This window comes from Phacochoerus africanus, chromosome 4 (assembly GCF_016906955.1).
Source record: "Phacochoerus africanus isolate WHEZ1 chromosome 4, ROS_Pafr_v1, whole genome shotgun sequence".
Lineage (NCBI taxonomy): Eukaryota > Metazoa > Chordata > Mammalia > Artiodactyla > Suidae > Phacochoerus > Phacochoerus africanus.
Genome location: NC_062547.1, coordinates 43,469,083 through 43,487,093, shown reverse-complemented (window position 1 = coordinate 43,487,093; position 18,011 = coordinate 43,469,083). Strand labels below are relative to the sequence as shown.

General features: G+C 37.1%; 1 protein-coding gene across 2 annotated transcripts in view; it reads right to left on the bottom strand.

Annotated features, from left to right (window-relative positions):
- PIK3C2A (phosphatidylinositol-4-phosphate 3-kinase catalytic subunit type 2 alpha) overlaps positions 1 to 18,011 on the bottom strand; it is a 124,410-nt gene that overhangs the window by 14,267 nt on the left and 92,132 nt on the right. For both annotated transcript variants that reach the window (XM_047776194.1, XM_047776195.1), the window contains exons 16-24: positions 15,686 to 15,874; positions 15,126 to 15,219; positions 14,108 to 14,202; positions 13,571 to 13,751; positions 9,403 to 9,507; positions 7,756 to 7,848; positions 6,086 to 6,215; positions 3,488 to 3,624; positions 601 to 770 (exon numbers count right to left, since the gene is read on the bottom strand). In XM_047776194.1, the coding sequence (XP_047632150.1) occupies positions 601 to 770; positions 3,488 to 3,624; positions 6,086 to 6,215; positions 7,756 to 7,848; positions 9,403 to 9,507; positions 13,571 to 13,751; positions 14,108 to 14,202; positions 15,126 to 15,219; positions 15,686 to 15,874 (1,194 nt within the window). The remainder of the gene's footprint in view (positions 1 to 600; positions 771 to 3,487; positions 3,625 to 6,085; positions 6,216 to 7,755; positions 7,849 to 9,402; positions 9,508 to 13,570; positions 13,752 to 14,107; positions 14,203 to 15,125; positions 15,220 to 15,685; positions 15,875 to 18,011) is intronic.

Genomic DNA, 18,011 nt, shown 5'->3' with positions numbered 1-18,011 from the left:
AAGCTATCATGTAATCTCATTATTTAGCTAGAATTTCTATATGTTATTTTTTCCAAGGTGATAAGTATCAACCCACACATCCAAATAGAGATCAGACAGTAGTTACAAATATACAGAGAAAAATTTTGTACCAGTTGCCATTATACAAGTGGGAACAGTTCTAATACCACTAACTATATAAAATAAAACATAGCTTAATTCATTTAAATAGAGGCTACACACACATACTGATTCTTGTCTAACATATGGTAGAGTCATCTTTTAGACCCTTTTTCATCCCTAGTTATGCTCAAAAGGAGCAAAAAGCAAAGAACAGCAAGAAAAGAAAGCAAAGTTTGGGACATTACTTTGTGGGATTTTTAAAGCTGACTTTTTAAAACACTGAAGTATAGTTGATATACAAAATTATATATGTTATGTGCACAGTATAGTGATTCACAATTTTTAAAGATTACACTCCATACTGTTATAAAATATTGGCTACATTCCCTGTATTGTACAATATATCCTTGTAGTTTATTTTATACATAACAGTTGGGGATATTAACTTCTGAAACAGGAAATGACTCTTTTCTTTAGCAACAATAACAATATTAATACCTTTTGAAGCTACCAAACATTTGTGCATGGCCCAAAAACTTTCCAAAGTCAATGTGAAACATATGTCCTGTGCTTCGAAGCATTATATTGTCATTGTGTCGATCACAGATGCCCAAAACATAGGTGGCTACACAGCATCCAGCACAAGAATAGATAAAATTCTCAGAAGCCTATAATAAAGATATAAAATCACTTTAAGAAAAAGATTATTTTTAAAGGAGGCAGGGTTACAAAGATTAATTTATCAGTTGTTGAAAACACTATTATAATCCACTTTCTTAACAGATTATAAACTGAGTTATGATAACAAAAGTCAGTTCCAAAATACCCTTCTAAAGATGGTTAGTGCTCCTTCTCTCTAGCTTTTGTCTTTCAACAGGTAGAGAACCTGCTAGTCCCTACTTCGGGTATATAGCAACTTTGAACATCTTTAAGCATGTTTATGTAACCCTGCTCTTCACAGGCTCTGCTGCTTACCACAAGTGGTAACATGGGGACAAGGCTTAGTCTAGATAAAGGAATATTCCCCTCCTTTTTTTGGCTTGTAGGAATGGCATGTGTAAAGAAACTCAGCTTATATCTTTAAACATCCAATAATACAATGAATGTGTTCTACTGTCCATTTGGTCACTCTGCAAGTTTCTCAAAGCTGGAAGACCGTCTTTCACTTTAATTCTGCCTGTCCTGGGGATTAAATTATTAATATTAATAGTATTACACAGAAGGACACAAGTTGCATACAATGAATATTTTCTTTAATTAATTTATTTTTTGGCCATGCCTGTAGCCTGTGGATGTTCCCAGGCCAGGGACTGAATATGTGCCACAGCAGCAACCCAAGCCACTGCAGTGACAACATCGGACCCTTAACTCGCTACTCCATAAAGAACTCCTGCAATGATTATTTTAATCTAAAGCATGTGCATTTAGTTTATTCTCAAGATACTACATTTCTAAATAGAACAACCACATGGCTCTAAATGTCCATGTGAAATTATTTAGCGATGATGATGATGATAACAGCATATTATCATCAGCAATAACAAAGTCCTTATTACAAACCAAACATTGCACTACTCTCTTTACACACACACAGAGTACATGTGTATACAGTAAACTCAATTAAAATCTCACAATAAGAGAATGATGTAAGTATATTATTATCACCATTTTATATATGAAAAAACTAAAACAAAGAGGTTATTTGCCCAAGATCACATCACTGTTAAATGGCAGACCCAAGATTCAAACCCGGGCAAAGGAATTCCACTATGGTATATTCTCTGTTATTTAGCAAAACACATAAAAGAGCCAAATGCATAAAAGGCACTCAATGTATATTACTTGACAATTATTTTGTGTCAAATAGCTTGTCCAAAATCACAGAGCCAATATTACTATAAATAAGTATTAGCTTTTTTCCCAGTGAACCTGACTAGTATCCATAAGAACAGGTGTTCGATCCCTGGCCTCGCTCAGTGGGTTAAGGATCCAGTGTTGCTGTGAGCTAGGGTATAGGTTGCAGACGCGGCTCAGATCCCGTGTTGCTGTGGTTGTGTCTAAGCTGGCAGCTGTCACTATGATTTGACCCGAGCCTGGAACTTCCATATGCAGTGGGTCCGGCCCTAAAAGAAAAAAAGAGAAAGGGAGTTCTCTTAAAAGTGTAAAAGACTGACAAAGGACAAAATACCTCTACTTTACTTTCATGGGTCAACATGTACCTATTTGTAAATAGATACTTTATATGTATATATCTGTAAATGTGGTAGATACAAAATGATTTGCTATAAACTAGGCAGGCAAATGACATCAAAACTGGGATCTATATCACCACTGAAAGTCTTCTGGAGCCTTCCTTAGGCCAATTTAAGATCTCTTAGGCCTATGTGCTAAGAGATTTTTCTTTCTTATTAAGTATTCAAAATTATAGTAAACAAAAAACTGATGCCTCCAAGAACATCAATTACAGAATTTATTCTATGTAACACTTTATGAATTCATTTAATTCTCAGAATATCCTTGTGTGTGTATACATGTATTTTATATATAAATTTTGTTTTGTTTGGTTTGGTTTTTTTAGGGCTACACCCACAGCATATGGAAGTTCCCAGGCTAGGGGTTGAATTGGAGCTGCATCTGTGATCTACACCACAGCTCACGGCAATGCCAGATCTTTAACCTACTGAGTGAGGCCAGGGATAGAACCCCTGTGTGTCCCCATGGATACTAGTTGGGTTCGTCACTGCTGAGATACGATGGGAACGCCTGTATATTATTTTTTAGAGTATAGTATATTATATATACTATAATATTTTATAGCAGAGTCAACGAGGCACAAGAGGTTAATTTAAGAAGGCTCTATAGGAGTTCTCTAGTGGCACAGCAGGTTAAGGATCTGGTGTTGTCACTGCAGTGGCTTGGGCTACTGCTATAGCTTGGGTTTGATCCCTGGCCCGGGAACTTCCACATGCTACAAGTGTGGCCAAAAAAAAAAAGGCTGTGTGCTTGTAAGTGACTTGGGACCTGAATTCAGGCCAGAGAGTCTGACCCATAATCTTCTTCTACCACATGATGCAGCCACTCTTACTCATTTCTGTAACTTTTCCCAAGAGCTTTGTGAAATATAACATTCTAGGTTATAAAAGTACTTGTTTTGCTAGCCTATAAATACCTGTTTAGGATTTTAGTTTTTGTAATTCAGCATTGGTTTCACTCAGATTCTTGCTATTAAATGCATTCTGTTTTTAATATATATATATTTTTAACTTGGAGAAAAATACTGTTTTCACAACTAAATGACCGGCCACCAGAGCTGGAAAATGAAAACAATTAAGACTTATGTATACGTTTTTGACAGTAATTTAGAATAAGGAGACAAGCTAATTACCTTTTCATATTCCTCTTCAGAGGGATTATATTTCCTCAGCCATTCGGCAAGTGGTTTATCTTTAAAGGATCCAGTCACACCATATTCCACTTGGATCTTCCTGAGGGTATCTGAAGCAGGAACTAGCTCCACCATGCCTTTCACAATAATATATTAAAACATGTGAAAATGTCTCCCCTAAAATTTATAGTTCTCGATCTTTGACATATCGGCTAACAATTATCATTTTAAAAAAATCAAGTCTGGCAGCATATGCTAGAAAATGTGAGCAATCAAAATTATTTTTTTTCCCCAGAAGTACCCAGGATATAAAAGTTGAATTTGACTATTTGAAACTCTAGTCTGTATATCCATGTACTACCCTGCAAAAGAATAACAATTTTAATTACAAACTAGATAACACTGACCTTGCTAATAGTTACTTGTAAGATACATGCTGCCCCATTTCAGCACAAAAAAACTTTCTCTAATCATGTATTTGGGCACTATAGAAGTGTTTCAGAGTACATTAAGACCCTTCAAAGGAAAGAACAGATTAAGACTGTCTTTGTGATGTGTTTGAATCTCAAATATATGTTTTGTTTTCTTTTTGTTTCTGGGTTTTTTTTTTTTTTTAAATGTGTTTTGTTTTCCTTACTGAAATGCAAATGCTTGGCTGGGCAAATCATTTTTTATTTTTTCTATAATTCCTTTAAACCAAGTATCAAAAAAAATAAATTATGGTACATCTACACAATAGGATACATTAACATAGATCTCGATGTGCTTATGTAGAAAAATCTCAAAAATGTTTTTAAGAGCTCCCTTTGTGGCACGCACAGCAGGTTAAGATCTCTACGGCAGTGAGGGTTCAATCCTGTAGGTCACAGCTATGCTTCAGATTCAGTTCTTGGCCTGGGAACCTCCATATGCCATGGGTATAGCCAAAAAGGAAAAAAAAAAGTTTTAAAAGACAGAATCCACAGGAAAACTGTAACTTTTGTGTTTGAAAGACTATTATGCATATTGGAATGTATACACAATATTCTCAGAAAGCTAAGTAAGTGGTTATGTTTTGCGACAAGGCTGCCTAGGGGTAGAGAAAACTGAGATTTACATTTCAATTTATTTTATTATATGCTAAGTGGGTATTATACTATGCACATGTATTTATAAATTTTAAAAATTAGTTTTAGGTATTTTAAAAATCAAGGAGATGAACTATTATCAAAATAAAAGACAGATACAGTGACTTGCTTTGAACAAAGGATTCAAAATAAGCAAGAAGATCAAGGCCTTTAGGCTATCCCAAAACAAAGTAAGCAGGACCAGGCTGTAATCCTAACAGTCTGGTCACACACAGCAAAGTAAATTCATTTAAATCTTTTATGCTGTTTTGGTTGTATCGCGTAGTTTGTATTTCAGTGACATCCTTTCTCTTGTCTTTTCTTTTTCTGGCAACACCTGTGGTGTGAGGAAATTCCTATAAGGGATGGAAACGATGCCACAGTAGTGACAATGCCAGATCCTTAACCACTAGGCCACTAGGGAACTCCATGAAATCCTTTTTCAATGAATACCTGCATCTTGATTCTATGACTATGCTTAATCACATTTTTAATACATACACATGTCAAATTTTTTTTATTTTTCAGTCTTTTTAGGGCCACATCTGTGGCATATGGAGGTTCCCAGGCTAGGGGTCAAATCAGACCTGTAACTGCCAGCTTACGCCACAGCCACAGCAATGCCAGATCCAAGCCTCATCTGCAACCTACACCACAGCTCAAAGCAATGCTGGATCCTTAACCCATTGAGCAAGGCCAGGGATTGAACCCACGTCCTCATGGATGCTAGTTCAGGTTCGTCAACCACTGAGCCACGGACTCCCACACACGTCTAATTTCATTATCAAATATGCACACATAAAAATCCCTATGTACAAAACAGTGGATAAAAGTTCACAGATAGACAAAGTACTACTATCCCCTGAGGGGACTTAACCAAGCAGACAAGACAATGTCTGGTAAGTATTAAAGACAACTGCTGAGTCTGGAGAAAGGAGAGATTACAATAGACTTATAAGGTTAAAATCTTCACAGAGGATGTGGATGTGATTTCTCCGTTTTAAAATAAGAACACAGTGAGATAACACAAGTGAAATACTTAGCATAAGGCAAAGCACAGAGTAAGCACTCAACCATTAATCAGAAGCAATGTAAAAAAAGGAGGAAGTTGATTGCTTACAAAATTACATGCAATTCCATAAGAAGAAAGAGGAGTTCGATTATATGAAATAAGTATGGTGACAGAAAAACTAATCTAATGAAACAGCAGGCTCTTTTGTAAGGAATCTTACTGGATGAAATGACTTTCATCTCATAAGACTTATTGTCTTGCAAGCATTTATATGGCTACTCATTGAGTGTTACAGGAAGAATTCTTAAACTGACCTGATTTCCTTTTGACAAGATAAAGTTTTATATCCTGACCTGAGAAAGGACAGCGATAAGGCTGAGATTATACTGTACCAGGATCAGGACCCTTAGAGCACATACACTCTGGTCTAAGTTCATGGAAAAAATAAATTAATAAATAAGACACAGCTAACAGATTTACCTCGGTCTCTGCCAGTTGAGAGACATTTGAAAATTACCATTCTCAGATCTAGTCCTTCTTTAAGCCAGATTTTGTCCATAATCTTTATCATTTGTAAAGCTAGCATATCTTGCCGAAGATCTTCACCAACCTTGAAATCAGGGAAACAAAAGAAAATTGTATATTTTCAAAAGACTTAATAAATTACATATTTATAAACAGGGGGAAGGGGTGGGGAGGAAGGAGCAGTGAAAAAGAGTAAATAAGATGAATAAAGATGTTTTTTTTTTTTTTTTTTTGCTATTTCTTGTGCCGCTCCTGCGGCATATGGAGGTTCCCAGGCTAGGGGTCCAATCGGAGCTGTAGCCACCGGCCTACGCCAGAGCCACAGCAACGCAGGATCCGAGCCGCGTCTGCGACCTACACCACAGCTCACGGCAACGCCGGATCGTTAACCCACTGAGCAAGGGCAGGGACTGAACCCGCAACCTCATGGTTCCTAGTCGGATTCGTTAACCACTGCGCCACGACGGGAACTCCAAAGATGTCTTTTTAATTCTTCTCAAGCATTCTAGAGAAAGTTACTTAACCTCTTCAAGTCTCAGTTTCCTGATATGTACACTTTAAAAGGTTGGGTTTTACGGTAATATGAAAATTATATTCAAATTTTTTTGTTTCCTTTTTAGGACTGCACCTGCAGCATACGGAAGTTCCCAGGCTAGGGGTCGAATAGGAGCTTCAGCTGCTGGTCTACGCCACAGACACAGCAGTGCCAGATTTGAGCTGCCTCTGCAACCTACACCAAAGCTCATGGCAATGCCGGATCCTTAACCCACTACGTGGGGCCAGGGATCGAATCCACATCCTCATGGATACTAGTTGGGTTTGTTACCACTGAGTCACAATGGAAACTCCTGTATTCAATTTTTTTAAAGGGAAATATGGCAGATCTTTGTGATGAATGAAATACTCCATATCTTGACTGTATCAATGTTAACATCCTAATCTTGATATAACATGGGAGTTTTGCAAGATGTTACCATTGGGAGAAACTGAGTAAAGGGTACACAGGATTTCTGTGTAATTTCTTAAAACAAACTATGTGAAACCACAATGATCTCAAAAAGTTTACTTAAAAATAAAATGGAGTCCAAAACCAGATCTGAATATATGGGAGTTTGCTATATGTATACAGCAAAGGTGCTTCAAGAGAAGCTATCTTAATGAACATCTACTAATCAAACTTGTTCAATTATCTAAAACTCTCTATTCCTCCTTATAAATAATACTAGTTATGATCACAACACACACAACTTTGACTGGAAAAGATTACTCTAAAGTACTCTAACTCCTGCTGCTTTCCAAAGGTAAGCTATATGCTTCCAAAACCAGTGCCACTGCTCAGTTTTGCAATTTTGCCCTGCACCACATCACAGTCTGGGGGAGAGGCATGGCCTGGAGCTATAGTGTACTTAACTTGTGTGGCCAAATGCAACATCTCTAGCCCAGAGCTATATTTGTTCCCAAATCTGTTTGGGAACAGTTTATGTCAGTGATAATTTTTTCACATAATTATTCAATTTAGTTAAATTTTAGATAAATATAATTACTTTTTGCAATTTTTGAAAAGAAATTTGACAAAAGAATTTAAAAATTACCACTTAAAAATAAAGTCACATTTTTCTGCTCACCTTAAACATGACATTAATTTCTTCCCCCACTGGATCAGCATTCACCATTGTGACTTTCAGGGGCACAGCATTAGAACTGAAAAAGGAACATGACTACAAATACAATATGTTAAGTATTAGAATGATAACACTGGAATAAAAATTTAAAAAAAAAATTTTTTTTTGTCCTAGGAGTTTCTCCTTTCACTTCTTCCTTTGGATTAAGGCACAGGAAATAACACATGTGAAATGCTTTTTAGATTATCTGGCAAATAAGAGATATATAAAAATACTTTTGAAACTTAAACATAGCATATTTGAGTAAAATAGCTAATACTCTCTAAGCAGAGAAGCAATACCTTAAAAACCTGAGACAAAAACTATTAAAAGTTTGAAATACTCTTTTTTTTTTCTCGGCTGCACCTGCAGCATGGGGAAGTTCCCAGGGAAGGAATCAAACCTGTGCCACAGCAGCAACCTGAGCTGCTGAGGTGATGTGAGATTCTTAACCCACTATGCCACAAGAGAATAACAAAGGAGTCACAATTCTTCAACAAAGCACAAAACTTTGTTTATACTTATCTTTCTGCTAAACCAGTGTGATCTGGAATGAGATCTCTAACTTCTGCTCATGGTACTATTAGAATCAATAATTAGCCGTGGAATCAAATAGGGACACTAAATTTAACAATTTCATTAGCAAAGATCAAATCTAATATTAAAATTAAACTAGTTAAAAATCCAATTTAAGACATTGAGAGAAATTTAAAAAAACAATGGAACAAAAAACCCCAGGGGAATATGAAATCCTCTCTAACCCTACCTCTGGTGACATAATTTTAACAGCTTAGGCAACCACAGTTGTATTCCAATGAACAGCAGCCATATGTCACCTTAAAAAAATCAGGGAATTCCCTGGTGGTCTAGCAGTCAGGATCTGGCAGTTTCACCATTGCAGCGTTCAATCCCTAGCCTGGGACCTGAGTTCCCACATCATAGTGGATGCACAGCATGACCAAAAACAATCAAATCTGAGACTCTTTTATGAACAGCTGTCTCCTAACCTTTCAAAATCACAGTCTCCAATAGATAAATCAATTGGTTGCTTTTGCTAAACTCATGTTAGAGAAAAATCTACTATTTTTATTACTGTTAGCCCAATTAAAAATATAATCATTCAATTTTGGTGATTACAACTACTTTTTTTTTTTTGCCACACCCACAGCATGTGGAAATTCCTGGGTCAGGGACTGAATCTGCAAAATGTGACAATGCCAGATGCAGAAGGCCAGATACACCACAGAACTGTACCACTACTTTTTGATGACTCTAAAAAGTGTTATAAACCTGGGAAGAGTCCACCTGGCCATTCACAAGGGAGGGAAAAAAACTGCCTGTGACTGGATAGGTTTACCATTGAAATTACAATATATGGTAGCTATATATTCCAGGGCAGTAAATAATTTTACACTGTTTTTTTCTTTCAGGAATGGTGATTAGATAAGAATATACTGAGATAATTATGAATCTCACACAAGCACACATCCACAGGTTCTAATGACCTATGCAGATTTTATCTGCATTTGCCTTAAAGTATACCTGCTCATCTGCCTTCTCCCTAAACATTATTTGGAAATGTAAAATGACCTTATAAGTATTTTATGTCACCTTAATATTTAATTCTTTTGCCACAAGACTTGGATTGAGAGGGAGACGGCACTTGTTTCTTAGAAAAAAAGACTGTACTCGCTCCATACTCCTTTGGAGGACAACCTAGGAAAAGAGATTGCTACTGTAAGGACATAATGAAAAAGAACACCTATTTTTAAGACAACAAAAGTAGGATGTGGACCCATTTTTTAAATGCCCAATGGTCAAAAAATGTTGTTAATAAAGAGAGTTAATTTTTACTATAAAAATAAAACTTGGATAGGCAAAGGACATAAATATGGGGGGAAGTATATATAGTCATATTTAATATAGTAGTTAATACTAACAGTCAAACAAATATAAATTAAACATTAATAAGACAATTTTTTTATCTAACAGACAAAAAAATTAAGATAACATCCAGTGCTGTCAACAAGATAGGAAACAAATACTTCCACATCTACTGGTGGGAAAGGGGCTATATACTGTATAGTTTTCTTTTCTTTTGTTTTTTGTATTGCAATCTAATAGAAACTATTATAACTAAAAATATACATAGTTCTTGACTCAATTATTTCACCTCTAGCAATATCCTATGAAGAAATACTAGCAAAGGGGCAAAAACTTATAAAGTTCATCACAGAACTGTTTGAGAAAATAAAAATGTATAAACAACCTACAGAGGTAATGCTTCATAATTCATGCCACAAATTCCTTGTAATATCATATACTCATTAGTGAACATGAAGTGTAACTATATGTACTGAAATGAATTCTCCAAGTAAAAAGAAAAAACAATTTACCAAAAAAAAAAAATCACTGCTGAAAGAAATTAAAGGTCTAGATAAATGGAAATTAATATTAAGATTGCGGAGTTCCCGTCGTGGCGCAGTGGTTGGCGGGTCCGACTGGGAGCTATGAGGTTGTGGGTTTGGTCCCTGGCCTTGCACAGTGGGTTAACGATCCGGCGTTGCCATGAGCTGTGGTGTAGGTTGCAGACGGGGCTCGGATCCCGCGTTGCTGTGGCTCTGGCGTAGGCCGGTGGCTACAGCTCCGATTCAACCCCTAGCCTAGGAACCTCCATGTGCCTCTGGAGCGGCCCAAGAAATAGCAACAACAACAACAAAAAAGACAAAAGACAAAAAAAAAAAAAAAGATTGCAATATTTCCCAAGTGGATCTACAGATTCAACATAATCTCCCCCTGCCCAACTCACAGCATATGGAAGTTCCCTGGCCAGAGATCAAATCCAAGCCACAGCTGCAACTTATGTCATAGCTGCAGCAATGCCAGATCCTTAACCTGCTGTGCTGGGCTGGGGATCAAACCTATGCCTCAGCAGTGACCAGAACCATTGCAGAGACAATGCCAGATCCTTAACCAGATGCAGCACAGCAGGAATCTTCGATACAATCTTCATCAAAACTCCAACAACCTTTTTTACGGAAATGGGCAGGTTGATAATAAAATTCATAGAGAATTGTAAGGGACTTCCAAATAGCCAAAACAATCTTGACAGAAAAAGCTGGAGGACTCATACTTCCTGATTTCAAAACCTACTACAAAGCTATAGCAATGAAAACAGGATAGTTTAAGGAGAGACATACAGATGAAGGGAATAGAAATGAGAATCCAGAAATAAACCCACATAATTACAATCAACTGATTTTCAACTGATGCCAAGATCATTCAACAGCAAAGAACAGTCTCCTCAGCAAATGGTGCAATGCAACTGGACAACCAAATGTAAAAGAATGAAGTTGGACCCTTACCTCATAGAATATTAAAAAAAACAAAACAAAACAAAAAACAAACAAACAAAAACCCTCAAAATGGGTCAAAGACTTTTTAAGAGTGAACCTATAAAATTCCTAGAAAACATAGGTGTACATCCTTGTGATCGTGGATTTAACAACAAATTCTTAGATATGACATCAAAAGCACAAGTAACAAAAGAAAAAATAAATTAGACTTCATAAAACTAAAAATGTATGTGCATCAAATGACATTATCAAGGAAATAAAAAAATTAATACAAAGAATGGGAGAAAATATTTGCAAAAAGTGTATCTGATGGGGGTCTAGTATCCAGAATACACAAAGAACTCAATTCAACAACAAAAAGACAAACCAATTAAAAAGGACTTAGAAATTTCTCCAAAGATAATACACAAGTAGCCAAAAAAACATATGAAAATGTGCCCCAAATTATTAGTCATTAGGGAAATGAAAATCAAAACCACCATGAGATACCACTTCACATCTACTAGGATGACTATAGTTAAAAAGAAAAGAGGAGTTCCCATCGTGGCTCAGTGGTTAATGAATTCAACTAGGAACCATGAGGTTGCGGGTCTGGTCCCTGGCCTTGCCCAGTGGGTCAAGGATCCGGCATTGTTGTGAGCTGTGGTGTAGGTTGCAGACTCAGCTCGGATTCCATGTTGCTGTGGCTCTGGCGTAGGCCAGCAGCTACAGCTCCAATTAGACCCTCAGCCTGGGAACTTCCCTATGCCACGGGAGCGGCCCTGGAAATGGCAAAAAGACCCCCTCCCCACCCCCCCCAAAAAAAGAAAAAAAAAGAAAACAAACAAACACGTGAAAACAAAAAATGTTGGTGAGAATATGGAGGAACTGGAACCCTCATACATTGCTGGTAAGAATTATAAAATGGTGTTGCTACTTCAGGTAACAGTTCAGTGGTTCCTTAAAAAGCAGAATTACTGTTTGATGCAGTAATTCTATTCCTAGGTAAAGTGAAAACACATGTTCAAACCAAAACCTAACACACAAATATTCACAGCAGCATTATGTATAATAGTCAAATAGTTAGAAACAAGTCAAATGTCCATCAACTGATAAATGGCTAAACAAAATGTAGTATTATCTACACAATGGAAACCTATTCAAACATAAATACACATGCTAGAATATGGATAAACCTTGAAAACATTGGGCTAAATGAAAGAAATCAGACACAAAAAGCCACATGTTGCATGATTCCATTTATATGAAATGTTGAGAATGGCTAAATCCATAGAGATACAAAGCAGATTGGTTCTCATGACATATGAAGCTCCTGGGCCAGGGATCAGATCCCAGCCACAGTTGCGAACTATGCCACAGTTGTGGCAAAGCCAGATCTTTAACCCACCTTGCTGGGCTGAGGATCCAACCTACATCCCAGTGCCCCAGAGGCACTGTTGACCCCACTGCACCACAGAGGGAACTCCAGTTGTACATTTTAATATGGTTAAGCCAGTGAATTTACCTAAAATATAACATACATATATTCCCTTTTTTTTTTTTTCTTTTTCTTTCTTTCTTTCTTTCTGGCCCCACCCACAGCATATGGAAGGTCCCAGGCTAGGGGTCAAATCAGAGCCATGGCTGCTGGCCTACACCACAGCCACAGCAACACCAGATCAAAGCCATCTCTACAACCTTCACCACAGCTCATGGCAATGCCAGATCCTTTACCCACTGAAGCGAGGCAAGGATCAAACCCGAGTCCTCATGGATACTAGTCGAGTTCCCTACTGCTGAGCCACAATGAGAACTCCTAAAGTTTTTTTTAATGCCCACACCCATGGCATATGGATGTTCCTGGGTCAGGGACTAAATCCAAGGGGCAGTTGTTGCTGGACTCTTTGACCCACTGCATCAGGTTCTTAACCCATTGTGCCACAGCAGGAACTGCTGTAAAAAAAATTTTAACTCCAAAAATTTGTATATATACTCAAGTGCACATATGTGTAAAGTCACATAAAATGACAAAGAAGGATATACATCAAACTATGGACAACAAATACCTACAGGAAGAAAATGAAACTGAAAAAGCCTTAATATTTTATTCCATAAACTTATTCATCATTTGGACTTTTTAAACATTAGCATCAATTCATACTTTTATTATTTCTACAATTACAAAAAAGTTAAAACACAAAATAATGAAAAAGAAACTCAGAAGAATAATTTTGGACAGAGAGGAAGTAATAAGCAGGGAAATTAAACTAGGATGTGAAATCCTTTCCTACAGATTTTAATCAATCTTGAATTCAATCTGCCCAAAAAAACACAGGTGTAATTAAGAGCTCTATTGTATATCGAATGATAAAGAATAATAACTTATCAGCACTATAAAGATCTTTTAATATCAAAATATTTATGTTCCCTCAATGGGTACATACCTGTCTGGCTGATCCAGTAGCCTGCCTTACTTTCTCTGCTACACCTCCTAAAAGTTGTACAAGTTTTGTCTGCTTCAAAAGTTCTTCTCTGAGTCCTTTTCCTCCTACTGAGAGGAGAGCACCCAAAATATGTTCATATCGGGTACCAAACTGCGCGTCATGCAGGGCATCCTTGAGGAGCCTAATACAGCAAATATTTATGTGAACCACTTCTGAGAACTGGATTAAGTTTCTCAAAAATCAATTTAACAAGTTCAATTTTTGGTATTCGGGAATTAATTTTAAGCTATATAAGCAAGTAAAAACTCATTCATTATTACAGAGCTCTAACATGCCAAATAATTTTGCAATAGAGGATTTTGTTATTTCTGGTTTTATTTTTAAAGACATTAAAAATTTAACTTCTTTATAATAATGACCAATAAAATACATGGTGTCTGCAGCAAATAGTCTGAGCATACTGCTTAGATTTTCAGAATGTCATCTTTATAAACAATAGAAATAAAAATAAAGTACTTAAGAACACTTAAATCTTACCAATATAGATTGTGTGCTATTTGTATATTTCCCATAGCCCTGGACAGAAGGAAGCGCACTAATGAACTGTTCAAGTAAATTTCATATTTCAAAGCCTACAGGCAAAAAAAAATAAGAATCACTAGCGGTCAAATCCATACTACATTGTTACGATAAAATTATCAAAAGAGAAACTATTTAAGTCAAGGATTATTCTTGTTGGTGAAAGATGATACTAACAAAAATGAAACAGATGAACTAACTTAGGCAGAATTAATGAAATCAAACAGAGAAGTACAGACATTAAAAATCCAGGAAGGGAATTCCCATTGTGGTGCAGCAGAAATGAATCCGACTAGTACCCATGAGGATGCAGGTTCATGGGTACTCAGTGGGTCAGGGATCTGGCGTTGCCGTGAGCTGCAGTATAGGTCGCAGATGTGGCTCAGACCCCATGTTGCTGTGGCTGTGGTGCAGGCCAGCAGCTATAGCTCCAATTCGACCCCTAACCTAAGAACTTCCATATGCCTCGGATGCAGTTCTGAAAAGCAAAAAAAAAAGAGGAGTTCCCATCGTAGCGCAGTGGTTAACAAATCCGACTAGGAACCATGAGGTTGCGGGTTCGGTCCCTGCCCTTGCTCAGTGGGTTAACGGTCCGGCGTTGCCGTGAGCTGTGGTGTAGGTGGCAGACGCGGCTCGGATCCCGCGTTGCTGTGGCTCTGGCGTAGGCCAGTGGCTACAGCTCCGATTGGACCCCTAGCCTGGGAACCTCCATGTGCCGCAGGAACGGCCCAAGAAATAGCAAAAAGACAAAAAAAAAAGCAAAAAAAAAAGAAAAAAATCCAAGAACATATATACAATATTCAAGTGAGGTAACCAACACAGTGGAAAAAAAATTCACACTGAATCCAAATGTAATGTGCACTTCAACATTCCCATACAATACTTTTAATCAAAACAGAAAGAGGATCCCTTAGCAAGGTCCTTACTCATAAGGAATAAGGAGTAAGGAGGATAGGTAACCTAGCAAAAAACTCACCTGCACAAACTGTGGAAGAAGATCTATTAGTTCATCATCACTAATAGCTTCAATCCAGGTCACAGCTAGAGACCTCACTTCCTGATCAGCAAATCTAGAAGCATACCACAAAATCAAGATTTGACAGTACTTTCTTACTAATAACACTATATTTCCTAAAAACACAATCACAATCTATTCATGACACAGAATACTCAAATAGCTATTCAAAAGCAATGTGTTTCTTCTTTTTTTAGGAAGAGAATCCTACTGGCCCAAACACAAAATCAATTTCATGACTATTTAGAAACCTTAAGCTTATGAAAATTAATTTTGGCCCAAATCATAAAAATATGACAAATTATTAAAAATTTACACCCTCTAGATTAGTTTTAAATGACATCCCTTTTCAATAGGCTCAACGCAAAAGATGTGTTTATAGAAATACACATTTAGACATTATATTGTATTGAATTGCTTTCATGTTAAAACAAAGGGAACTAATCTTGCAACATAATACCTTACTGGAAAAACTGACAATAATAAAACAGAGCAAATAAATTCAGCCACAGCTGACTTACTTTGAATCAAGAAGCTCCAATGCAGTCAGTGGGTGCAACGGAGGCCACTGCCGAAGCAATGAGTAAGTTTTGGCAAGATTAACCCACTTCCAGTTTGGGGCACTTGTTAGTACTTTAGGAAGACAATTTGGGTGTTGGAGGCAATAATAACGTTTCTCCCATAAAAAGGCTTTATCTTCTTTAGAAAGTCTGGATAATAACAGAATTAAATTACTTCTCAGTGATATAATGACAGCTATAATCTCAATGATTAAAATACAAAGAAGAAATTTATTCATTTTAGGACAGCCATTTCTTGGTAGGATCATTAATACTAACTTACAATACAAAAATGCAAGTACTGCAAACACCGCTAATTTAGCCTAATTTGGGGGATAGAAAGAAATCATTCCGCCTTGAAAAAAAGAGGCTTACTTAAGAAAATGAAAGATAATTCAGCACAATAAAATTTACTGAGCTCTAATCAGATGCCAGGCACTAGAAATCAGAGTTGAATATGCAGAACCTATCCTAAGAGATAGTAAGGATTTCATCCATTTTATACAAGTAAAATCAAACATCATGCCCACAACAAATGCTATTACAAAACTTTGAAAATGAATATACAGCTCATTTGAAGAATAATCAAAATAAAAGGGACTTGTTTTGCATTCTAATTTAATATTAATTGCAAATGTTCATGTGAATGAAATAGTTCACTGTTTTACTACCCATCTATCTACTTTTGTGTATATAATCCATGTGCTTAATTGAAATGATTCATTTCACATGAACTATTAAAAAAAAATCAAGTATTGCAAAAAGGTAGACAATTAAGTCTCTCTCCTTCCAATTCCCCTACCAGTGGCAAGTGCCTAACCTTCCAGAGGTATTCAGTTTGTACCGAAGAGCATTTACAAAAGTGTATGTAGATTTTCTTTTTTTCATGTTAATGATAACACATTATATACACTATTCTGCTCCTTGCTTTCTTCATTTAACATATCTTACTATATATTAGTATGTATAGCTATAGCTTCACTTTCTTTTCATTTTTCTTTGGCTGTGCCTGCAACATATTAAAGTTCCCAGGCCAGGTATCAAACCCCAAGATGCTGCAATGACAACACCAGATCCTTAACCTGCTGTGTCACAAGACAACTCCTATAACTTCATTCTTTTTTCTTTCTTTTCTTTTCTTTTTTTTTTTTTTTGACTTTTTGCCATTTCTTGGGCTGCTCCTGTGGCATACGGAGGTTCCCAGGCTAGGGGTTGAATCGGAGCTGTAGCTGCCGACCTACGCCACAGCCACAGCCACAGCCACAAAGGATCCAAGCTGCGTCTGCAACCTACACCACAGCTCACGGCAACGCTGGATCCTTAACCCACTGAGCAAGGGGCAGGGATCGAACCCGCAACCTCATGGTTCCTAGTTGGATTCGTTAACCACTGCGCCACGACGAGAACTCCTATAACTTCATTCTTAATAGTTACATAGTACTGTTGGATAAATGTACCATAAATTAACCTCTAATGATGAACATTCCCTATCAGATTTACAATAACCCAAATAAATACTGCAACGAATATCCTTATCTCCATAAGCAAATATAAAAAGGTTTTCTTTGAAATATACTGTAACTAACTGGAAGTGGAATTGTTAGGTCACAGACTAGAGACATTGTGACCTTTATAGATTTTTCCAAATTGTTCTCCAAAAGCTTTTCAGAGTTCTGCCAACAATATTATTCTCATTTTCCTGTATCCTATCAACAACTTATATAATGAGACATCTTAATTTTCAACAATCTGAAGTTTGAAATGGTTATCTTGTATTAATTTACAATTCCTTGATTAATGACAGATTGAACATCTTTTTTTGGGGGGTCTTTTTAGGGCCGCACTGGCAGCATTAGAAAGTTCCCAGGCTGGGGTTCAAACCAGACCTGCAGCAGCCAGCCTATGCCACAGCCCCAGCAATGCCAGATCCAGGCTGCGTCTGTGGCCTACACCACAGCTCATGGCAACACCAGATCCTTAACCCACTGTGCAAGGCCAGGGATCGAACCTGTGTCCTCATGGATGCTAGTCAGATTCATTTCTACTGAGCCATGACGGGAACTCCTGAACATCTTTTTTCAGATGTTTAAAAGGCATTGTATTTTCTATTCCAAAGATTTACCTAAAGATTTACCTATTCATATTCTTTGTCTACCACTGAGTTGTTGCTTTTTCTGCTTATATTAAAAGTGTCTTGGAGTTCCTGATGTGGCACAGCAGGATCAGTGGCACCTCTGCAGCACCAAGATGTAGTTTGATCCCTGGCCCAGCACAGTGGGTTAAAGGA